This window comes from Necator americanus, chromosome X, assembly GCF_031761385.1.
Source record: "Necator americanus strain Aroian chromosome X, whole genome shotgun sequence".
Lineage (NCBI taxonomy): Eukaryota > Metazoa > Nematoda > Chromadorea > Rhabditida > Ancylostomatidae > Necator > Necator americanus.
The window spans coordinates 3,188,417-3,214,213 of NC_087376.1; the positions used below are offsets into that span (position 1 = coordinate 3,188,417).

Sequence of the window (25,797 nt, forward strand, 5' to 3'; positions counted from 1 at the left end):
TAAAACTCTGTTGTAATTTTAAAAATGATGAACACGATGACCTAAATAATGATGAGGATGTAGGTAATAATAGACAAAGTGAAAAACTTTGAAAGAAAAAACATATTGTCAAAATTTTCGTCTAAAAATCGCAAATGGTCCCTAAGAAGGAGGTTTTGAACAAGTAAAAAGGCCAAAGAAAAAAAACCTGGAAAATGTGAAGTTTTAACCTTCATAAGAGGATATACATAAAGGATAATAAAGATCTTCTTTGAATTAGGAAATATTCATTAAATAGACATTTAATGAGATTTACAGGAGATTTTAACTATTGTACAAGTTTAAACTGTAACTTCGCTCAGTAGGTCTTCATATATAGCCATGTATGACCTCTTAGTTAGGTTCATAGTAAGATAGGTTGCATCACATGGAAAGTGAACGGATTATTTATTTATTTATTTACTGGAAAAAATGTGTGCACTAAAAATAGATGGATTTGTCTATTTATTTATTGGATAGAAAATGGAGAAAATTGGCTGAGAAATTATTTATGTTTTAAAATTATCAAAAAATAGATAACAGACGAAAAGAAAATATTTAAAGCTGAACACTAACACATTTGAAGGAGATCAACGCAAAGAAATCGAATTCGAAAAATCGATAGAGTCCGATTGATGGAATTTTTAGTTCTGGAATTTCTGGAGGAAATTCCGTTGAGATCATTAGAAATGCTGGCTGTGGAAAGCATCTAATCACTCATTAAAAGTGCAAAATTTTTATTTACTAGAGTAAGACTTATTTGAAGTAAAACATTATAAGGATAGGAGTTAAGATTAAAATTTAGTTAATGAATTTAATTAAACGAAATAATGAACTCTTAAAGATCGAACAAGTTAATTACTTAAATTTGAACTAATACTCATGAGAATGAACGTAATGACAACACTATCAATGGAGTCAATCGATTTGACATCAAACAGTTATTTATTCGATAACATTGTCACTGTCATTGTCATCAATATCCGGACATTTACTGGACAAAGGTACACTTCAAAAGGTCCGAAAAGAGTTAATCTGGATTTGGAAAAATCGAAAGAGAACAAGTTCTGAGGTGATCATACATAGCTCAAAAGTTCTGGAATGATCACAATATGATTTTTGTGGCGGGAAACAACTTGCTGACCATCCATATCCACTGGGGGTAAAATTGGTTGTTTTTTTTTAGAAAAAATTTTTTCTAAAGCTTGCAAAACGTCTTTTCTTCCCATAATGGGCCTGGATCAAAGGTATAACAACTAAGGTACAATTATGTTTATTAAATGTACATTTTTAATAGGAAAACATTTAGGATTTCTTGTTAGAAGGCGAGAAAAAAACTTTGACTCCCTTCGTCCATCGATAACGCTGGTCACATCCACGGATTTGGCCGAGGAAAAATCAGGTTTGACTTATTTATCTCACTTAGTTATTAAAACATAGTATTTACTTACTATTTTTTGATACTTACTTATTTAACCTACAAATTTAAACAGAAATTTATTTTGGTAAATACTCTTACTATTTATACATATATTCTGCATGTATTCATACTCTTGATACTTCCTTAATAAACTCGTAATTAAATTATTTTGCTTACTATTTTATTTTATTTTATTTTACTGTTTTATTATTTCTACTAGTTTGTTTTTTATGCTCTGTGAACGAATCCTCGATAAAAAAATGATTTATTGGATAGAATCCATAAATAAATTTGACTAAATATTCATAATATAGTTCTTCTACAGTAGCATCTGTATTCATTACTCCACATATGTACAATTGATGTTATCGATTGCTTTGTTGGTCGCAAATTCGAGAACTTCCATAGATGTCTGGAAGAATATTCGTTTAAAAATGATAACACCATGTAAGCACAACTTTTTTTTACCAGTTTCACTCCTTCTTCGTAAGATTCTTCTGATGTCAATCCTGATTTTTCGTCTTCAGAAGAAATAGTATCCAGGAGTTTCCAGTAGCAGGTATCTAATCGTACGCTTGTTGTGAGTTTTACAATTTCATCCAATTTTTTCTTTTTTTCCTCGTTACTTTTGCTTGAAAAACAGTTTTTGAAACAATTTTCTGAGTGAATATTTGAGAACTAGGTAAGAGGTTGTTTTCTTACCTCATTAGTCTAGCATGTGATTTCATAGCACTTAGCAATCCATTCCTTAATCGCTCACCTTAAATAAAAAAGGATTAACTTCGATTATCCATTAATTCCTGAGCAGTTTGATTTGACTTGATTAAAACATCCAGCATTTAAGAGGAAATACCTCGCCATGGTTCCTTTATTACCATCTCCTTCAGTACTTCAAAAAGATTTCTTTTCTTCTTTTCTTGTCGACATTTTTTCTTCTTTTCCTTCTAAAATTCAATTCTTTAGAAAATATTCCCATGAATGTTATCCATATTCATTTCATGGAAAACTAGAAATGTAGGTCAAATCAAGCAGCAAATAATTTGACCTACCTTTTCCTTTCTTCTCATCACTGGTTTACAGTGATGCTTCAATTTACATGGATCAGACAAGAAATCCGTGCCGATCACCTGAAATATTTTCCTCGATAAAAATTTTGGAAGAGTTTTCCGCATGAGAAAAAGTGTCGACCCACTTTGATGATGGTAGATCCTGACCATTCAAGACATCCAGCACATACAAATGTTTTGATATCATTTTCAACTTTTGTGCATTTAAATCTATGCACCAACGATGATCCTGGAATTGCATAAAGAAGAACTTCACGTCTCCCATTTTTCCTTACCTCTTTTTCTCCCTTAAATTTCTGTCCTGGATCTTCTTCCTTTTGAACTTGAGTCGTCGTGCTAAAATTTGACAAGGTTCCTGGAAATTCTTTTAAATATAATAGAGGAGAAGAGGGAGGAGGTGTGAGGAGAAAATTAGAAGTATCTTCCTTCGGGGGACGGGGAATTTGCAATGTTTTGGTGTGCCTCGAAGTTGATCCAGTATTTTGGGAAGCAGTGGTAGGAAAAGGTTGCGTGGGACTTTTTACAGAATAGATTTCTGGAAAATCCAGAGGGTTTCCGGAAGGTGGTAAAAAGGATTGTCTTGTGTTTAGCATAGCAGTGGAAGGTGGAAAAGTGTTTTGTTGAGGGAAATTTTCGAAAAAAGGTCGTTGCAGGAACGTTGCGGGGGTTCCAACGAACATTGACTGAGAAGGATCTGAAAGGTAAAAAGAGGGGTATCCTGCAAATTGTGGAGGTGTTTGTATCGTATAGTACTGTGGAAGTACAGTAGGACATGGTAGATGAGAGAAAAAGTACTCTTGAGGGAAATTGTTAGGATTGTTATAGTTAATGTTGAATGGGTTGAATGAGAACATTGTTTATAATGAAAAGACCTTTATAATAGGCAAAAAATCGACCTTAAATACTATACCCATGATCTTGTATCCTCCCTGAGGCCAATTCTAAGTTGGTGTGAAAATTTCCCTGAGGGGAATTCAAAGAGGTCAATTTCCTAACAGTGAATACGATAATTTCGCCGCAGATGATAAATACCTTAGGCCACATAGTGTTGATATGTTATTGATCCATATCGTCAAGATCCTATCCTTGGACTAATTTGTGATATATATATATATATTTGTGTAATTTATTTATTCACTTGTTTATCACGCTCAGTGAAAAACAAATACATTGAATGGATAGTGAAAAGATGGAAAAGAGAATATAAAGACTCTGGAACAGTTCAGTGTAGGATTTCGGTCATTCCGACCTAAGTAATTTAGTACTAATTACCTGGCTGGGATCGCTCACGGAACTGAATTTAGTAATTTGATGTTAAATCTGATGTTCAACGTTTTGAAAGCAAGGATAAAAGTTTGGGTCCCATAAAGATCCGAGAACATGCAAGGAGTCGCCATAATTTTGTGCACGTACGCGGTAAGTATTCTAACCACATAGATAACTCCTAATTTAGATTTTTTATGAGTTTGAGAAGGGAAATCCATTAATTCCTGGAATCCCACAAAACAACACCCATTAATTTGAATGTGACCTTGTTGAAAATGTTGTTGGTCCACGTAGTAATTTAAAGTTTTTAAAACCCTACTTAGTTACTCTTTATATTTATGTGCACGTCAAGTAGGAACAGTAAGCAATAAAAGTGTAAACAAGTAAATAAACTAAGAAGAACAGCGATTGGAAAAATTTGAAAATGGCAGTCTAATCAATCTAGTTGCTTTTCCATTCAAAAATTTATCGATCGAAAAATGTTTTCGTTTCATTTCATTTTTCAAGGGAGAAAACACCCAATAGCTGGAAAAAAAAATTCCAAACAGTATTCTGAATTACCGTTTCTGGATTCCTATGAATAGGTATCTCGAATTTCAATTTTATTTCAAGGCATGATTTATTTTTGGCATGAATCCGTAATTGTTGGATTGGTCCCGGTAGGTAGTGACAAATCGACGAATGAATGATTGCATCAATGAATGTATGAATATGAGAGCCAATGAATAATCGAATGATTGATTAAATAAGCAATTGTAGAAAATATGTATGTATATATGTTTGAATTGAAGGGCGTTACATAATTTTTTCTCCTCTCAAATCACAAATAATATCCACATTTAATATTCCTTCTTTCTTTTAATTTTTAACCTTTTATCTCTTTGTGCCGTGTTTTCTTTTCTTTCTAGCTTTATTTTTTGTTTATTATTATAATGTATATGCATCATATCTTATTTTTAATTTTGTTTTTTTTTTTCAACTTTTTTGAAAGGTTGTATGTTTTTTTTTTCAACTTTTTTGAAAGGTTGTATTTATTTGTGATTATCATAGTATGCAAGGATTTCGTTTTCACTTTCTAGTCTAATTTTTCCACTGGCACGGAAATCTCCGCTGTCCGATGGAAAAATTCGATCCTTAATTGTTTGCAGGAGTTTTTTTTTCTTTCATATCCAATCGATTTCCTCTCCATTTTCAAATGGTCCCGTCCTCAACCACACCGAAATATGTACTTATGGGAATGAAATAACGAAAAAAATGTTCATTAGTTATTATGAATATCGAACTAATTTGTCCTTTCATAGGGTATCCTGGAATGGTGCCAAGCACCACGCATAAAGTTCAGTCTCACTTTTTTTTCCCATTATAACTTGAATACATCTTCTTCGTGATTTGTTACTTTGATTAAGCACCGTCAAAAAAACTGGATGATTTTTATTCCACTAATATTTTTCCAAATATTTCCAGCAACACGGTATTAAAAATAATTCCAAACATGAAAAGCAGCAAAAAATAGAAAGTTGGTAGGAAAGGGTACATTTTTCCCGATCTTTTTAGATTTTTAGTTAAAAGAGTTCACAAAACAATTGCTGATTGTTGAGCGCCGACTGGAACCGACATATTTACCTATTATTCGTATCATATCCAGTAGGAGTAGAATCCTGACTTTTAACAAAATTAATGTAAACAGCTGCACAAAGGGTTCTCAAATGAACACTACACAATTTTTCCATTCCGCTCTTGCACTCTCTTTACTTTTACTTTTTATTAAATGAAAATAGTAGTTTAAATTTCACGTCGAGAATACTGTATTCTAGAACTATCGTTATCGTTTCCGTAATTATGCATTTGCGGTTTTAGTCTGAGTTCTTCTAGTTGAATTATTTTACTTTTGCAGGAGAAATCCACAAAAAAAAATAAGGAAAAAAAAACAAGGGGCGTCACCCTCAAATTTTAGACAGATACAAAATTTTCGCAGTAATTTGGAATGAAGTTCACTAATCTGCAAACTTCTTTATTTTTTGCTTCTGTTAGCGATGACTTTTCAACATATGCGGATTTAAATTTTGTATTTTGCTCGCTTTGATTAAATATTTCTTGGATAAATTTCCTAAAAAAAAAGATTTTTTGTCTTCTCTGGTTATTTTGATGATAATTTTTTGCCCAGTTACAGATGTAACGTGGTTGAATATTTTTATCCAACTTTTTTCGAGTTCGACTTTTCCTGAGTTTTTTTTTTTTAAATATACCTTTAAGCTGTTTTTTCTTCGTGATAGTATGCCACGTAGAAGTCTCATCGTTGCTGTTTTCTTGTTGAGGAAGATATCTCAAAATGCTGAATCCAGGAGTGGGAAAATGAAAAAATTCTTCTCGGATTCAATCTTTTCGACTGCTCCTTGGTAACAATCCATCAGCTCTCGGCATATAGATTTAACCATATTATTTATTATTTATTTATTATTACTTACCAAAATATTTTGGATAGTCATATACGAAGTAATAGGTTCTATTCGGATTGCGAAATCCTGGATTATTGATTATTGTTCCACTAGGAATGTTGAAGCGAGATCAGCTGAGAAAAATTATTCTGCTGAAAGAAACGACATCGGTGCAGCTTCTCTACATACAAAAGGACGTGTACTGCAACCGTAAACGTACTGTAGTTAAATTTTCTTAGTCCACTAATTACTCTATTTCAAATATTTTCTTACCCTTAACAAGTTATACCGTTTATAATACAAGTTGTTTGTTTACGGACCATATGTTAGATTTTCTCGAAAAATGCAAGAATTATGAGGTGTTCCAGACGATACTAGTAAACAAATTTAGTACGATTTAAAAAAGCTTAGACGGATGAAGACTTCATGACGTTCTTATTTTTTTAGCGTATTATTTTTCCTTCCATTACTTACGACTAATTAGTTTTTTTTCTGTGTTTTGTCTGCTTCCTCGTTAAAGGTTACAGTTAGCTTTCATAGTTTTTCTAGTTTGTGTCACATCCAGGACTAACAGGACTCTCATCGGGCATCATCATGGATAACAGTAAACATTGCGCTGGTAATTTCGAGTTCGGCCGTATTCTATGGAGTAGAACTACGAATAGAGAAAGGTTCCCGGTACTGCAGCACATTTTAACCCTTTAAAACATTTAAAAAATTTTCGTGGATTTTTTTTTTTTGATTATTCCCGAGCAGAACCAATGATGCCAGCTAAACACACAAATACGAACAATGATGGTCTGTTGCTCGAGATCAAGCGTATAAATCCTGGATTTGGAAAAAAAAGCAACAAACAAGAGGTAGCTTTAAAAAAAAGGAAATGCTTCCTGGCGCATGCAGATTTCTGGATTATCAGAGAAATGGAATCATAGAAATTGCATACGTATGAGGCACTTCAAAGCACTGAGATGCTTTGGATTTTCTGGCTGGGCTCTGACGCATGCAAATTTCTAGATTAATTTCTTGAAGAGAAAAAAAAAATTAAATTTAAAATTTTGGTTCCTATTAATTCTTGCGAAGATCTTCCCAATATGTAAAGGAACAAAAGTATTAATATAATACAAAAATTTTTGGAAAACATATTTTCTTCAGGAAAAAAAGGTCGGCACTGAATATCAGATGAAGTAATGTTAAGTTCAAGGATGGTAACAGATTTCGCTTAAATTTTGATAATCGAGGAGAGTTTGTTTTCTATCTCATGCCTTTTCCCTGATTTAAATGGTCCCGTTAAAAAATGAGAGCGTCCTTAGAAGCGGGAAAGTTTTTTTTTAAATTACATTGTAGATGGTCCCATATTCTCGTACATACATTGAGCGCATTTTCGATTTTTTTTCTTGTCAAAATAAACAACAACGGAAAATCCAGGCAATTTCACTTCTTCTTTCATTTCAAAGCATCACCACAAGAATCTGAGGTGGTACGGATTTCAGGTGGAGTATTCGTATCCGGGATCGTAGACTATGGAGAGTTAGGTGATTCCGTCCATTTCTTCCTAATTCCCGTAAAAATGGCATGGAAGATACGGCTTCGAGCGTTCCGGGGCACTATTTTCCGCGACGAGTTCGATTGGAGCGCTCCAGCCTTGTGCACGAAATCGGTACCACCTCAGATTCGGGGGGTGATGCCTTTAAGTTGCCAATTTGAAACGGCTATCGACTTATATTGTAATAATGCTAGGAAATTAGCTGATACAACAACATCCCAAAATTTTACTTTAAATGTACCAGTAGGAAAAAGTATGGGTAAAAGTAATTTGTATCCAGTTGTACAGATTCCTTTTCAAGTGGAACACGAATTTTGCTAGCATCAAATCATATGGCAAAGTTCTTCTAAGGTTTTTCCTCTCTTTTCAGGACACATTTGAGAGAATGAAGTATGTCAAGTGTGAATTTAATCTCTGCTCAGTATTGTATCATCTCATCAATAATGCAACTTTTTTTTTCTACGTACTTGGTTTTTGTGAAAAATTACATAATAAAAGAGTTTTTTCCGATACCAGAAAATACTTGTCCTTTACTATTTACAATACCTCTACATCTTTTCGATACACCTTAAAAAAAGTGGAGTTGGAAAAGGACAACATCAGGTTCAATGCTGACAATTAACTGGGTTCCGATTTTTTTTCCCAATCCACAGAGTCAGAAAAAAGTGTTCTTCTTTTTTCTACTTTTTTTCATCGGCTCACCATTGATGTATGTAAATAAATAAATAAAATTGAAATAATGTATCTCTTCCGAGGTTTTAGTTTACTTTACTTTTACTGTTTTTTTTAACTCTTTCGCGAACAAGCTAAAAAAAAGCAATTTTGTTAATGAGATAAATAATCAAGTGATGTTGAACTTATGTCGTAGGGATTTTGTTTTTATGACCAAGGATTTTTTTTGCATTCTCCTGATTTTTGCTTTTACACAGGAATTAATGAATTAAACATGATCGAGGATTTTTTTTATTATCGTTCACATTATTGTGATTTGGATTTTTTTCCCGTTAATCGATGATCACTGGAAACAATTTGTTTTCTTCGTTCAACAACCTCATTTTCGATTTTTTATCTCATATTCATTCTAGAACATGGATCATCGAGAAATTTCTAAGGATCATATTTGAGTCAAGGATTCATATCGGATCCTATTTCATCCTTTCCTCGATTTTTTTTTGTGAAAATACATATTCATTCCCTTAATAGATTTATTTGATTTAAAATCAAAATCTGTAGAAATGCTTGGATTATTGAATATATTCGGATAGTTTCCTGGAACTAAGCGATTCGATAACCAACTGAAAGTGCATATAAACTGTTTTTTTTTCCTACCAGAAATCCCTCGAGATGTCTGATGTCGTGAATAAAATGTGCAGGCAGGAGCAAATAAATTATGTATATATACATTGATATATAAACAACAATTCAGAAATTTGTTTGTTCTTTTAGTTTTATCTTTTTTTTTGTACGGAGGGAAAAATGTTTTTTTTTGATTAACGAGGTAATTTAATTTGAAGCTTTCATTCTTTTCTAAAGTACATCCTAGAGATCTTTTCGACGTCAATACACGTAGTTATTGAAAAAAAAATTACAGTATGTAGTTTCGTAGATTCATAGAATAATGAGGAGTTCTTTTTGAACACCTCTAAAATGTAACATAAAAAATTTAATATTGCACAATCAAATTTGTAAATATTTGAAAAATATCTAAGCGTTCATGTTTTTGATGTTAAGCGAAGAAAGTGTTCAAAATTTAATAAAAATTTTCTCTCTAAAGGAGTTCTGTGTTCAAAATTTGGTCTTAACTGGAGAGCAACCACAATTATTATCATTATTATTTTATTAGCTAGCAATTCCTGCTTCATAATTTCCATGCTATCATAAAAATTAAAAAAAGGAAAAAGTTAAAATTGATATTAACTAATCCTAAAAATCACTCTACCCTAAAGACGTATGGATGAGGGGGATCGTCGGAGGTGGTGTAGATTTATGCAAAAATCCATGTCACGTACTAAATACACAATAAATCTACTCGTAAGTACATTCATATATCATTCTACGCTGCTTGCACAACTAGAAAATATCCTCAATCCATAAAAATGTCCGTGGATTTCATTTGGTGGAATGGAATTTTTTATTATTACTAAATTGATGACGAATATTTGCATTTAGAACAAGATGCAGTAAGCTGGCAACTGTACTGTTGTCCAGTCATAAATCCAGAAATAATTTATTTATTTTTTTACTATTTCTTATATATGGCTCTATTGTTATGTAATTTTCGTTCAAAAACATAAGCAACAAAAATCAAGAAAAATCCAACTATTCCCTGAGAATCAATTTTCCGTGGTGGACTTTTTTTTCCTTTCCTGAAATATGGTGATGAAATTCTAGAGAAATCCAGGATTAAATTGAGAAAAATAAAATACAGTAGAAAAAAATAACACACTTTATTATGCATAATACTGTACACAAAATTTCATTGTTTTTAAAAAGAACCATAGCGAATGCAAAAAAAAAATACACGTATTTTTAGAAGGGATGGGGGTTGAATAACGGGGAGCTTGGAACGTGGACGTAGAAGTCAGATTAGCACAATACGGCACCGTATTAACTATTGATGAGGTGTATGGATGACACACGTAACTCGTATTATATCTATTTTTTTTTTATAAAAATGTTTCCTTAATTGATTTACCGAATGTGGAAGAGAAAAGCGTTAAATGACGTGGACAACTACTTGTTGATGATGTCATTGTATCATCCGTATCGGATGGGTGAAACATTCCATCACGACGACATTCTGCACACATTGATGTGGATTTCGTGAACGTGGACGTTGTGGACGTGTTGAGCAATGTTGTGAGCGATTTACGCATTGTTGTTATACGTGGTTGTGGTAGAAGTGGTCGTTGTTCATTTGTCCCATCCTCATCACTTGCTTCCTCAGTTGTCGCACGCGAATCGCGAACACTTGGAAACGGTGTCATAGTACGGCTTGTTTGTAGATTTGGTAACGATGTCTGGAAAAATTACGACAATCCTTACTCTTTTAGTTCCAGTATAATAAAAGTAAAAAAAAATCCGTTAAGATGAACCACATATTTCAGGATGCAGAAGATCAAGGAGGGAGATCCAAAAGTTAAGGGAGATAGAAGCCAATGCAGTGGGGTAGTCAAGGAAAGGAGAGAAATAAGGAGCTTATCCGAAAAAAATTTCAGGGAGGAATTCCTTTGAAGACTGACTTTCCATATTAGAGTTATGAGCGACAACTTGATATTTATTTTTATCTTATTATTTTATAAAATTTATTTTTATTTTATTTTTGCCAAAATCCCAGGAATTATACCACAAGGGAGATTAGAATTGTTATAAAAATTTCTTTTTTCAACAACTTTCCTGGATGATTCAGACATTTATAAATGAAGAGAAGACGGCGGAAGCAAATATTAGTGTTTAGGAAAAATTAGCTGATTGCAGGGAACTTTTATAATCTTTCAAACTTTTATAATAAATGTCCAGTACGGTAACCAGGAATACAATAAGAATTGACACTAGAAAAAACCTAATATTGTTAACCTAATTTCGTTTTTTACCTCATCGTATTATGATCGATCGAAATTTTGTGTGAATTTAGGGAATTTGAATTAGAATATCCACAATGTTGTCACAGTATTTTTGCATTTTCTCTGGATTAATGTAGTTTATTTTCAATTTTGTCCGGCATCACATTAATTAAAGGAGGTAAAAAGAAAAACTATGAAGGAGAACATCTTAAAGTTAATCTTAAACTGATCCAGAACCTAGTGAGAATATTTCGAGAAGAAAAAAAAAGTAATACGCTTTTTTTTGTTTTGTTTTGCACACTTATCACCATTGTGAAGAAAAAAAAAAGAAAGTTTAAAAAAGTGTTTGGTAGCGGGTGAAATTTTAATGCACTAGAATTGTAAACGGGATTTTTTTTTTGTCAGAACTTCTGTGAAAGGTGGTAGGGTCAGGTTTGTCCAGCGTATAGTTTTTTTTTTCTACTTTATTTTTTCATTCATGATAGAATTAAAGAATTTCTGCAAAAACTGTTATTTTTTTTCTTGGAAAAAATCGATTCAAATAACAATTTGAAAGAAGCAAAATTTTCCCGTAGCAGACTTAGTTGTAGTCATAATAATCTATAATCCTCAGGCTATCCCGTAATTGTATGCGTAGAATGTTTGCCGTCATGTTACTACTCCGTTTTGTAGTCCACTCGTGACACTTCCAGAAATCATAACAACTTCCTTCTAGGATATAACTGATCGGTTATCAGAAATCCATGAAAAAAAGAGGAGAAGAACGGTAGCGTTTAATCCTAAATAAATTGGGATTTGTGGACATTTAAAAGTAACTATTCCATCACAAAGCTATATAGGTACCTTCTATGGACCACTAATAATATTATTATTTTATTATCTCAACACGCAAAGATTAACGATCCATCTTATACTCATTTTTTATGGATAACGAAAGATATGATTGTGAAAAAAAAAAACCCAATGAGAACTTTGACGTTGACTTTGAATTGTAATAAAATCTTCAGCATGCGCTCTGGATTTTTTCTTGTTTTTTTTTTTCTTTTAAGACGTCGGATTTTTTTTTGTTTCACCACTCTTATCCGTCACGATACGAAGTGCAATTATTGGAAAAGGTCATTTCTTTTGGATTTTCAATGAGTTGACAAGACAACAAATTAAACGATTTTCCTAATGAGCAACTGTTACATTAGCATAAAGTGCACTAATGCACAAGTGATTAAGGTAGAATGAAAAAAAAAACCGTCTCAAAAAAAGGATAAAATCATTTGAAAATTGGCAAAGAAAATATCGGTTTGCGTTTTGAAATCCAGCAGAGTTTTTCACGTTTTCTTTCTTCTTTATCCAGAAATTTATCAACTCCTCATCCAACTACTGATTGTTTTCTGTTGATGAGCTTTAATCCAATAAATCATTAATGAAATAATATAATGATTTATTTTTCTTATCGTTACACTATGGTATATTGTGGATTTATTCCAGAGAAAAAAGTTACCATATAATCTTATAATGCAAAGTGAAGGAGGTAGGTAGATGTGGACAATTTTTTTTTTGCAGCACTGAATCTCTTTTTTTTCTATATGTTTAGATTTTTCCATGAGTCGCATAAATTCTATCATTTTAATCCGAGAGACTTGGATTTTTGTGAAAAAAAAGAGATTTTTCAGACAAACGAGGACATTAATGAGGACATTAATTTTTGTACAAAAAAGTTAAATAACATTAATAGGGAGTTTATAGATTTCAAATACACATTTTTCCACAATTGCGACATCCTCTTTTGAATACTGTAATCGTTTTTTTCTGTAATTCACCACAAAACCTCTATGCTATGTATTTACATAGCATAACCATTAGTAACCAACACTCGACCACGATGCGAATCGATATTCCAAAACCTCTCAGGAGAATTTGAGGAGAAAAAAAGCAATGCAAAAGAAAAATAATTTATGGAATAATCCCATGAATTCTGTATTATGAAGAAAAATCCGATAATTTGCGTTATACCGGAAAAACTGGAGTGTTTTCTAGCAACTTCAACCTAAGAGATCAGAAATCAAAAGTGGTTTATTTTCTGGATTTGGGTTTCTAAAGTTATAAATTGAAATTTGATCAATAGTTACCTTCTTACTTTCATCCATAACACTATTTTGACGCCTAAATCGTCCACTTCCCTGTCGCATACTTTCAGTCGAATCATCCCGATAATTCACGGATGTTTGTCGATCCCGATCATGATTGGAACTGTAAAGAAAGAAAAGAAAAAAGTGCTCATCCATATCTCATAACGATATGCGTTAATGTGCTGTGACTGCGAAGTTTTGATGGAGGATTAGTTTGATGAGGAGAGGGAGGAGGGATAGGCGGGGTTTTTTTTCCTCTTTCCTCAAAATTGTTCTCTTTTTTTTTGCACATGAACGATTGCGTGTTGGTTGCAGAGCGTTAGGTGAGTGCAGCTGTTCGCGAAACTCTCAGGTATCATATAACGGAGGACAGAAAACCGCCGTCCGTCCGTCCGTCCGCCCGTCCGTCCCTCCTTCACCCTCCTCATTCCTCACGGAGGCAAGCGCAGCACCTTTAGCGAGCGGACAATGCGAATAGGCCACCGCGAAAGCCTCTTGACTACTCAACAAATTTGCCTCTTTCTCCCTCTTGGTAGATATGTGCGGATAGCTGTGCGTGTACTTTTTTTTAAATAAATAAAAAAAATTGAATGAAAATTGAGATGAAAACGAACCAAGTGAAAGTATCCGGTGCAATTGTCGTATAATTACGTGAATAATGTGATGATGGATCACGTATCGTATGACAACATTGACAACGTAAAATTCGTACGAATGCTTGACGAAAACGTTTGTTAAATACCGTATAAATAATCGGATTCACGGTACTTGATATATATCCAAGCCATAAAAACACGGAACCAAGCCATGGTGGCATTGTACATAATGCACCACAAAATCCAACAATAAAATTCGCAACAAAAAATGGTGTCCAACAAATAAAGAAACATATGAATACTACAGCAAGGACACGTGTTGCTTTATGTTCATTTGCTAATTCCTGACTTGCTGCCTGAAAATATTCACAATAACATTGATACACTTAGAAATGAGATTTTTTTTTCTTCATCTTAAAAAAAAAAACGTATAACACGCAATCCCAGAAGTGGTGCTGCTTATTAAATTGCAAAGCTCACGAACAATTTATTTTTGATCGATGAAAAGTAGTTTTTATTTATCTTCATTTACAACAATATTTATGTAATTTTTTTTGAGAAATTTGCTCCTTTCCATACTATTCCCTGGAAATGTTGCTACTCTACTTTTTTTTGAATATATAATTATAAGAAATTTGTTCCAAGAAAATGGAATAATGGAGAAGAAAGAAAATGGAATCATTAATAATGAAAGGGAGCGGTCAGAATTCATGGTAAAAATTATTAAAATAACAGTAGTTGAAGGAAGGAGTAATTAAGATTAATTATTAATATTTAGAAATTAGATCAAGAGTCATTTGTAATTTAGTCTATTTCAAATTGTTTTGTTTTTTCCTGATCGATTCTAGCCGAAAAAATATGTTTGGAAATGGAAAATAGGAATTTTTCAGGATGTCGCAACTCATCCTGGTACAATTAACGGTAAAAAAAAACGTAAATAATGTTTGAGCGTGCAATGTCATTCAATTCGTCTCGTTGCTGAGGGAATAAATGTTTGCGCTTCAGAAAAAAAAAACTATCCATAAGGAATCCAGGATTTTCATTCACAACAAAATGCTGTCAGATCCAGGGAGCTCAGATTCTTGTAGTTTTTGATCCTGAAAATTTTGCAGAGAAACTTGGATAACAATACAGATATTTGCAGGTAGGTTCTGACGTATAATGTGATATTGCGAGCAGATAAAACAAGAATTTGTCTTTTTTTTCTCGAAATTTCGTTAAAACAAGTCTACATAGCATGTGATTTTTCCAGAAATATAGAAGCCGCATCAGCCGCATGTTTTATAAACATGACATAATGAAATTTTAATAAGTCTTGGTTAATTCAAGCAAGAAATATTGACTAAAATTTTCATGTATTCATTCGGGGACTAATAATCGTCATAAAATTATCGAATAAAAATATAGAATTTTACCATAGAATTCTCATTTGATCGTTATAGAAAATCATTAAATAAACTTTTTTTCTATGACTTTGGATTCAATCCACGTTATTCTATTCTATGAGGATTTCTTGGAAAAATCAGCAACAATCGGTTTTTTTTTTCTGGAATGGATGGAAATAATGGAATTTCACCAATTCAAGAATTGCAAGGGAGAAAAAAACGAGTAATCCCTGCAAAAAGTATATGGTTTCTTGAAATCAATACTGATTACTTGAGAAAATTTGTGTTAAACACGGAAAAAAATGGGTTAGTGATTTTTTTTTTCAAGATGAGGAAAGAGGGGGGAAAAAAAAGTGAAATGACCTACTTACCTGTAATGAGTTCCTTCTGCCGACTCGTAGTGCAATATTCGATAAATAGCTGGAAGTTCTCGATTTCCAACGATTAATGGTGGATCGTTTAGCGATTGATTTATGTCCTAGTATGGAAGCGTTTTTCGGTATATGTGATGGCGCTTCCAACTCTACGACTGAATTATGATAGCCGTTCGAATAGCTGACTGTGCTTGTTTTAGGACCATTTATACTTGACTTATATGTACTACTAGTAAATGTAGCCGCTGTTGAACTTGAATTTGTTCGTACATGTCCAAGTTTACGATGTGGCATCGTACGACGTAAACCATTCCCATTTAATTTATCGTTAGCCTTTTGACTTAGTATTGATGCTTGCTTATTCAATAATGTTGTCGTCCGTAAATACGTAACAAACATCACACAAAACGGTATTAAAAATGTTAGCGTTGAACCGTAGATAATATAATGTCGACTGAATATCATACATGAATTATTCTGTAGAATATTTGTATGATCATATGAGGCGAGTACGGCAATCGGGCATGAAATGATGAGTGTGATGATCCAGACAAGGCATATCTTCACAATAATCATTGTCTTCGATTTATTACGTGTACGTAACGGTTGTGATATCCCAAGATATCGATCCAACGAGATCACCGACATATGAACAATACTAGCACTACATAGAAATACATCTGCATAGACATAGAGCAGACATAAGGAGACGTTCCATGTCCACACTCCTGTAATGATGAAATAAAAGATGAAAAATGAAAAATGACGGATGAGCTGTGAGAAAATAAAAAAAAAGAATAATACTGGACTTCTTTCGCCAGACTTTGAAAATAAATCAGGATATTGTTCGGATGAAAAAAGTATAATAGCTCACAATTAGTATTTCAAATAAACAAACAAATAAATCTAAACCTATTCTGGATTAGAATTTTCTCGATTTCAGTTTTAAAATGCTCGAAAGGACGAAGCGTGTGGAAAAATATTAGGAAAAGAATTGCCCATGCGAGATTTTATGCTGATAAATTTTATTCCTAGAAATTTTGCAAAGAGTTGTAGAATATCCATGAAGAAATTCCTATTTGAATTCCACACATGACCTTCCGGAAACTGTAGAAAGCGATATTACAATAACTAGGCGCATAACTGAAGCGACTTCAAAATTAAAACCAGGAATAAAAGTGGGAATTCTCGGTGCTTTTACGATTAAGCATACAATTGCACAATTAAAAATATTTAATATTTAATATTAATATAGCATAATAAGTAATTTTTAAATGATCAATATTTGATATTTTATTTTATAATTTTAGAGTGATTTTGTTGAGAAGGTTTACCAAAGATTCCGTTGAGGAGATAAAAAGTTATGTTCTTTATCCTAGGGCAGAAAAATATGTTGCGTATGACAAGAATAATAATAGACGTGCTCTTCATTATCCGAGATTAGCTCGGAAATTAGTAATGAGAAAAGTTGAGAGTTTAATCAGCAGACAATATGTGTTCATTTGCAATTCTTTAATTAACTACTTATAGAGACATAGAGAGAGGATTATTTCCTAGAAAAAAAATTCTCCTTCCTCATGAAACAGGTTGAAAAGAGGTAAAGATTCCTCGGGAATGAAAACGGGAATTCTCAACACGAAAGAATTTTTCGATTCGATCAAAGATTTCCAATTTGAATGACGTAAAAGACAGGCTGACGGAATTTCGAAGTAATTAGAACAGGAATTTATTTATTTGAAATTTTCCTTCGAGAAAAAAATTCTTGTTCTATTTTCTTCTCTTTTAAATGAATTTTAAATGCTCCTATGTGAGCCGCGGGGAACATTTTGCGGGGTGTAACATTGTTTCGAAAATTTCAGGAATATTCAAAAATATCCAGTGCACATCATTCAATGCTACTACACTCTTTTTTTTTGCTTTACGGCAAAACTTTCAAGGATTAGGAGGAAAATAGCGACACAGCAACTACACTTCACTTGGTTTTGAGGGAAAATTGAGAAATTTGAGGGATCGGTAAATTTTAGAAATAAAAGTTTATTTGTAGGAGAGAAAAATTGACTTTATAATAAAAAATTTACCATGTTTAACTTCGACGATAATACTTAGTGGCATAACAAGTAAGCATACGAGTAGATCGGCTAATGCAAGTGAAAATAAGAAGTAGTTTGTGACATTATGTAGACGTCGATCAGTTGCGATAGCAATACAAACCATTGCATTCCCAATAAGACCGACAAGGCATAATATCGGTAACAAAAGTAACGCGAGCACATTCGGTGTATGATTTCCCGCACCAACACGTGCCGATGTGATAGCGGTTGTACCGCCAGCGGACAGATGTACTCGTACAGCTGAGAAGCTCCATTGCGACATCAGAGACTATGTCATTAGTGTTTCAGTTAGCGTATACAAAATAACGAGAAGAATTTTGAGTTTTTTTTTCCAAAAAATTTTTTTTCCTCTCTATCTCTTTGTATTTGAAGAATATACGAAATAGAGGCGAATAAATAGAATATAGATGAAATGAAAAATAATTTGATAAATATGAACTGTGAAGAAATTTCCGTAGTGTATAGTAAGAGAAGAAAGTAGTAGCAGCAGCAGTAGTCAGTCAGTCAGTAGTCAAGCTCAGCCAGCTCGGCCCGTTGGTCGTTCCGTTTTCTGTTCGCGCACTGCTCCAGGACACGCCTCCTCAACACCTCGACCACGCCCCACATCCCGTAACTTTAAGCGCTCGCATGTCACACACACATATACATATATCTATATATTTCGTCGAGAATTTCGTACACAACATTTTTTTTGTGACGACGAGACAAAAATCATCCTCTAAAATTCAAATTAAATCCAGAGATGTTGGTGAAAGAACAGTCGTTTGACGGAAAATCCAGAACACACGAAGATCAGTGTTCTTATTTCCAGAAAAGCGTTCATGAAATCATTTTTTTTCCTGCATGGTTTTTTTAAACAAATCTAGGGTTTGATAGCACAAAAATTGTGCTACTTTATAGGAATATAATTTCCCGCTCCATGTGATAAAAATAATATTCATATTTGTTTCTGGGACCTCGATATACACGATAATAAGGATATTTCTTCCTTAGACTTACTCAAGATAGGATTAATTTATCCAAATTTCTCTAACCACTTCAACTCATCTTAAATGACCTTTAATAGTGTTTTCTTAAGAAATTTTCCTGCAAAAAAAGGCGAAATCCTGGAAGATTGCAAGTAATTGAAGTGTTGTGACAAACATGGATTACGTAGCACTCGCTTTTATCAGCAGCGTGCAATCATGTTGTTCCGGATAGATCCGCGAACATATCTGGAAGTAAAATCAGAAGACTTTCAAAATATCATTTTCTCTTAGTAGAAAGCTTTTTTTTTAGCTGTCAATAGCTTCGTTTTTTGATTCTTTAACGTATCCATTTCAATCGATCCTAAAGCTTGAATGTCATGGTGGGTTGTAAGAAAAAGAAGAAGGAAAAAAAAAAGCTATTAGGAGGAGTATATGAGGTGAATGTGCAAAAGTCTATCAAATTATGTCAAATAAATTAATTTGTCGGTTCCACATTCTTCGGATACTAGCACGAAAAAAACATTTCGCACGTTTCATGCTTATTCTATGGATTCGGGTTGACCATATAAACTTTCACCGCATGTTAATGTGCAATCGGATACCTTACTAGGGACATAGAAGCTAAGCACCAACTGGCACACAAACGCTTATTGCATCCAGAAATATTTTATTGAATGTAAAATAATATAAAATTACTATTGATTCTTGTATAAACAAATCAAACTAGAGCTTGACAACGTTTTTTTTTTCTCTCTCTCTCTCTTCATCTGGAATACGCCAGAATATTCGGGAAGAGCGGGCGATGAGAGCGATGGGAGGCCACGAAAGGGACCATCAACTACATTTTTTTTTGTTTTTTTTTCAATAGACTTCTTATAAAAACAATCCTTATGCGCCTCCTATTCCGAGGATTTTTCCAGATTGTTGAATGGTTTCGAATAGGATGTGCAGTAGAAGACCGCCGTAATATGTTTACAAGATAGAATCCATAGATTTCACCGCATAACACGGATATAGAAATGACAAGATATTTGTGGTTAGTTTGAGAGGAAAAAAATATTGCAACTTGCTACAAAATGAGTTATATGAATTTTTTTTATTCGAATAAACCAAGTCTCAATGACTGAAATATTTTTACCCTCCAGTTGAACTTTCGTGGATACGTATATAAATATATAGGGATAGCGATGCAATCCGTCCTCTTCGGTGTATTTGTCGTTCCACTTGGCGGCGAAGCATAAACAGAATGCGCTTTTTTTTTGTGAATCCATGGGGAGGAATGGATACGAAGAAGATTTGATCGAGTAGTAAAATTGTTGACTTTAAAGGTAAAATTATAAATGAACTCCGATAGATGAGGCCAATATGTAACTCATCACCGACCTCAATCCATTGTTATAATTGCGACTAACAATCATCGATGTACTACGTAACGTGTGAAATCATTTCCGTAATGTGAAATTGAGGAGGGAGGAGGATGAAGGAGGAAAGGGAAAAGTTCCCCGACACGATCTTATCCATATAAAGTGTCAGTGACGCTTTTATTTTTCGCTTTTTTCGTTTTTTTTTTGTATTTAACGCTATACTAACGCTTTTTTTTCCGTATTTCGTATTGTGTTACCCTCCACCTCGTACACCTCAATTTTTTTTCGGTTGTTTTTTGTTTACTGCTGCCGATTTGCCGATTTAAAAACGACGGGGGAAGGCGCTCGCGCCGCTATAGCAGATGTAGATTATGAGTTTTGTCCAATCATTCCAAGATTCGCATCCGGTTCCAGGTCGCTACGGGGACAGAGTAGCGAACTCGTCCGTGTATGTGCGAGTTCGAGGGCATAAATGATCTTTGACCAATTGTAAGTCTAGTGAGGCTAGAGTTTTATTTGAGTAGATCAGATCCAATTAGACTCTGCTGGATATCTGCTTATATGTGGAGATTCGTAGGTTGTTGATGATCAAATAACATGAATCTTTATTTTGAATTCATTCAATCATCTCATTCTCCACACTTTTCTTCACATCCAGAAAATTTTCAAAAATATTCTTTGATTCTGGAACAAACTAAATTTCATGAAAATGTTGCTTTTCCAAATGTTTACACGTCAATTTTCCTCCTAATTCTTCGTATTTTAGTCGCCATTAAGGCAATTGCACCTTCCATGCGCTTGCTGATTCGATTTGACCTTCGTTTTAGAGATTCAATTCCAGGAAAAATCATGTTCTATGTGTTTTTTTTCCAAAAGGATAATGGAAAATGTTGCGAGAATTCAGGATATTTCATTGGACCCCAAGGATAAACATTCAACACACATCTTTTGTGTTAAGTCCACAAATCCTAGTTCACACGCTCGATATGCTCGTAAGTGTCGCGGACGTGTTGAATATTCTCGATGTTAAACACTTTCTTTTCACGGATTTCTTCCACACATATGGTAAGGATAACAAATAAGGATGAATATGGTTTTTTTTTTTACGAATTAAGATACAACAAATTGTAATCCTTGGCTTTTTTTTTTCAGAATGAGTCCACATGAATTACGGGAACAAATTTCCAACATTATCCTCATTCATCTGTCGTTCACACATCAAATCCACGCTTTTGACGTAAAAACTTCTCATTTATGCCTTAATTGAATGCGACGATGTATTTGCTTTGAATGCAGGATGTACCTCAATTTACGGCACGCTCGTAGCGCTTGCAATTCCTCGTTTTTTTTTTTTGTTGTGGAATCATCAACACTACGAACGAAAATGGCTTAGTTATAGTTCTGCGCTAGAAAACAATGTGTTTTGCAGCCTAAAAAAAAGAGGAGAAGAAGGAAAAAAAACGGTGGCTGAACAAATTGGAATTGAGTTTGTTCTCTTTTTTTTTTGTTACAAAAAACATTTAACATTTACTGCAATAAAAATATAAGTAACGTCTAGAAAATAAAATGATTGATTTCCTTGATTGAAAAAAAAAACCTTAACTTCAGATAATTTCTGTTAATGTGCACTATATCACCATTAATGTGAATGGAATAAAAAAGTTTTGATGGGTTCATTTTTTTTCCCCGTCCATCCGTAAACTGTCAATAAATCTCCTTCAATTTAGTTGACTAGATTTCAGTAGCGGGAATCTTTTAGAAGAATTTGAATGTTCACTTAAGGGAAGGGGAAATAGACGATTTCCACGAAAAAATTGGCATTTCAAGGAAATCCATTCCTCTGTCATAGCTATTACAGCATTCAGGATACTTCAGGATTATCTTGAATCTGTTTTTGTTATAATCAAAAAATTTTCCGAGAATCAGTTTAAATACAAGGATTTATTTTGAATGTTATCGAATGTTCCAAGCTTCCATCAATTTCTCCCGCTAAGGTCCCAGACAAAGATATCTCTTCATCAAATTGTACGTAAGAACATTTTCTCGGTGGACTTATAAATTCACTATGTGATCTCCCTGAAGACCACTAGTATAAACGAAAAGAAAAAAAAAGAGGAAGAAGAAGAAGAAGGAACGCGTGTCCAACTTTATTGATATTGATGATTTTGACAAACTCATCTAGCGTATCCATAAGCAAAAACACGTGTTTTTTTTTTCAATCAAAACATCGAGGCCTTGTTTTCTTTTATTCTTGTTGGTGGCATCTGCTTGAATCACTATGGGGGTTGGCGCGCCATAAACAAGTTCGAAATCTGTTCTTAGTCGTAAACGAACATATAAGGGTTGCAAGTTTGATTTACAATTAAATTTTTTTTTCTTAAATTAATTAATCCTATTCTAAAAAGCATATGTTTACCGGTGTAAAGTAAATAATCGTGAAGAAATTCCTGAGAAAATTTCCCCAGATAATAAAGTATTTTCGCAGGAATAAATCGCGAAATCTTCCTTCTTCTTCTTTTTTTTTTCTGATTGTGTTGTCCGGGTTGCGAACGAATTTAGGGACTATTCGCCGGAACTCGTGCGAAGATGTTAGAATAGCGAGTTGATGTCTACTCGTGTACATACACAAATCCACACCGATCCATTCTCTTCGCAATATTACGTTGATGGGACTAAACGACGTAACTACTAATTACTACATATGAAAAAGTAGTGTAAAGTAATTAAAATTTCTAAAAACAACCAAAAATTCCACTGATTAAACCAAAGACCGATCTTTATTGTGGGATGGAATCCTCATATCCAAGTAAATCTCCATAAAAAAATATTATTGAAATAATTCCCATATGCATGAAAACGAAGTGAAAATCCCGAAGCAGTTGAAGAGCGTTCTGATGACTCGCCACTCGAATCCACGAAGACACGGCAGGTCGACGGGTTTTTTTTTTATTGGTCGGAATAAAGGATGTGGGGCTCAAAAAGGACAATTGATGGCCATATCCGGAAGATATATACACACACACACACACACACACACACACACACACACACACACACACACACACACACACACACACACACACACACACACACACACACACACACACACACACACACACACACACACACACATACATTTATAGCCATTGACAAAACGAACATTAGGGGAATAGGAGAATTGCTAGAAAACAAATATCCTTGAAAATGTGGTGAAGTCAGTGTCAAATTCGGATTGCCGTTGCAGAATCCTGGAAATGTTTTCAGAATTTATAAGGGTTTTTTTCTTGGAAATTCTTTTCAGGTTTTGAGAGTATGCATAGATTGCTTGTTAATTAAACGGATAATATAATTTTTTCCTTGAAAATTGTATGTGAACATCAGAATCGAGGTCTGACTCAGACAGTCATGGATTTTTTAAGGATTTTTTTTTTTAAATGCACATTACCCATGTCGTAATAGTTTTTTTGTGTGCTTCTTTGTTTCAAGTCAGTTCCACTCAGTGTTTTTTTTTCGGAGAGGGGAGCAAGCAATTAAAAAGCAATTAAAAAGCAATTAAAAAGCAGAACGATCCGATAAAAAACAAATCAATATATTAATCACGAGTCTTTTTTTTTGTCTACATATCTCTGGATTGATATTTCCAGATTTGTAACTAAATTATGTAAACAAAGATCATCATATGCTATAATGGAGAATTCCCACGTCGCCCACGCCACGTCGTCCACAATTAGCTTCACAAGCACTCGATTTAGATACTTCCAAGCTCGATATTATGATTTATTCGCGGATCGCCGAAGCGCGTGAATATTCACATTGAGTGGCACAATCATACTGACCGACGTTAGCTTAAATGCGGGGGTGAGAGTGGATTTTTTTCAAAAAAAAAAATCCCAATAACGATTTGCATGAAATCGCTCTACAAATACGTTTTTTTATAATCACGTCGTTTTTTTCTCGTCGTTTTTCTTTTTCGTTTCGGAAACGCGCTGCAATACTAACGGAGAAAAAAAATTCCGGATGTTATTTCATCGGGATGAAAAGGGCGTTGTACATCTTTTATGATGAAAATATTTCGAGGATCGTTCAGGAATCAATGTGTCACGTTTCAGTGATGTTTACCTGAATTTGATGGTGTTTAGCGGAAAATTTCCCTTTTCAGAGTGCGGAAAAGGGGAAAAAAGTACGGAGCGACAAAGTATGAACATGTAAGATTCCATTAATTCTTCTCATGACCATGTCGAATTCTAAATATTTATTAAAATTCTGAGCAGAATTTATTTTTTCGGAAATGGGTAAAAACATTATATATGTAGTACTGTAGCAACAAACACTCCTGGTTCCATGATTCTAAGGATTTTTACAATGGTTCTATCATATTTCATCTTAGCTGAGATGAGTTATGCAAGAAATTCTTTGAAGACCGTTAAATCATCTTTTTAGGAAACACCTGTTCATTCGTCAATTTTTCGGCTCTTTGACAGCTCATATAGCAAACATCTACCGTATTGTAAACTAATAAAATTGTAGCTCATTTAAAAAAAATTTTCGGGAAATTTTTTTTTAGAATTTCATTCATTTTTTTAAACCATATAGATCTTAACGTGACAGCACAGATGTGCTTGATTGGAACTGGAGGAACTTCTTTCGTATGCACGATACCTCATGGAATGTCGGCCGCTCTAGTGTGGATTTGTTATGCAGTCGGGAAGGAGAGATGGGGGGTGGTGGAGGAGGAGGAGGAGGAGGAGGAGGGGGGAACTGCATGTCTCTACTTTGCTCTAGTGACTTTATTATGCAGGTTTTCCCTTCGTAGACATGCTATGCATCTATGAGTCAACCGTTATTCGTGGTTGATATATGAAAAACTACTGAAAAATCCATAAAAGAATCCATAAATTAGTAATAGGTCTTTATCTTTTCTTTGCAGGATTTTCTGAGAATAAATCTCAAGATCAGAATTAATCAATTTTTCTTTTAAATCTCAGGTATGATTCGATGTAGATAGATTTGAAGACAAAAAGTTCTTTTTGATTTCAACTTTTTTTTCTTGAAAATTCAATTTTTTTTGCAGTGTTTTCTTGGTAAAATTGGAAGTAACGGAAGTTTGTAAGAATCCTACTCAAAAAAAAAACCCGTGGTATTTTAGGAAAGTTTCGGGAGCGCAGCTTTTTTTTTAGAAATATATTTGTACATCATGTACTTATTTATTTACGTACTTAAAAGTCTAAAATAATCTGATTTTTCATATTTTTATCTTGATGTAAAGCCAAAATTAACAATTACCTACCTCCTTGCCGATAAGAGAAATGAAAATAAAACGATAAAAAAAAAGAAATTTTGATGACATATTGGATCCAACGTAAACTTCTGCAGGAACGTAATGATAAAAAAAAAATTAACCGATGAGAAATTCTACAGATTTTATAAGATTTTACAAGGTGAAAATTGTAAGCCATTTGGTCATGCTTTTCTTTCAAACCTTTTCCTCCATATGCTTTTTTTCCCGTATCCGTATGCCGTCCAGGATGTTATGACAGCTATCCATCAAATGTTTTGCAAAGTTT

At 33.6% G+C, this 25,797-nt stretch overlaps 1 protein-coding gene across 3 annotated transcripts; it reads right to left on the reverse strand.

Annotated features, from left to right (window-relative positions):
- Window positions 1-1,778: 1,778 nt before the first annotated feature.
- On the reverse strand, window positions 1,779-18,163 carry RB195_021359 (uncharacterized protein; the record flags this gene model as incomplete). Of its 3 annotated transcripts, XM_064208061.1 has the most annotated exons (11): window positions 1,779-1,850; window positions 1,907-2,069; window positions 2,141-2,198; window positions 2,292-2,382; window positions 2,488-2,565; window positions 2,631-2,734; window positions 10,445-10,769; window positions 13,436-13,556; window positions 14,050-14,387; window positions 16,433-16,518; window positions 17,869-18,163. In XM_064208061.1, 11 exons carry the CDS (start codon window positions 18,161-18,163, stop codon window positions 1,779-1,781), a joined length of 1,731 nt encoding a protein of 576 aa, XP_064063940.1. The 3 variants fall into 3 exon arrangements, with proteins under 3 accessions (XP_064063940.1, XP_064063941.1, XP_064063942.1); XM_064208059.1 differs by lacking the exons at window positions 10,445-10,769; window positions 13,436-13,556; window positions 14,050-14,387; window positions 16,433-16,518; window positions 17,869-18,163 and having other exon boundaries at window positions 2,631-3,359; XM_064208060.1 differs by lacking the exons at window positions 1,779-1,850; window positions 1,907-2,069; window positions 2,141-2,198; ... (1 more) ...; window positions 2,488-2,565; window positions 2,631-2,734 and having other exon boundaries at window positions 10,416-10,769; window positions 15,788-16,518.
- Window positions 18,164-25,797: the final 7,634 nt, after the last annotated feature.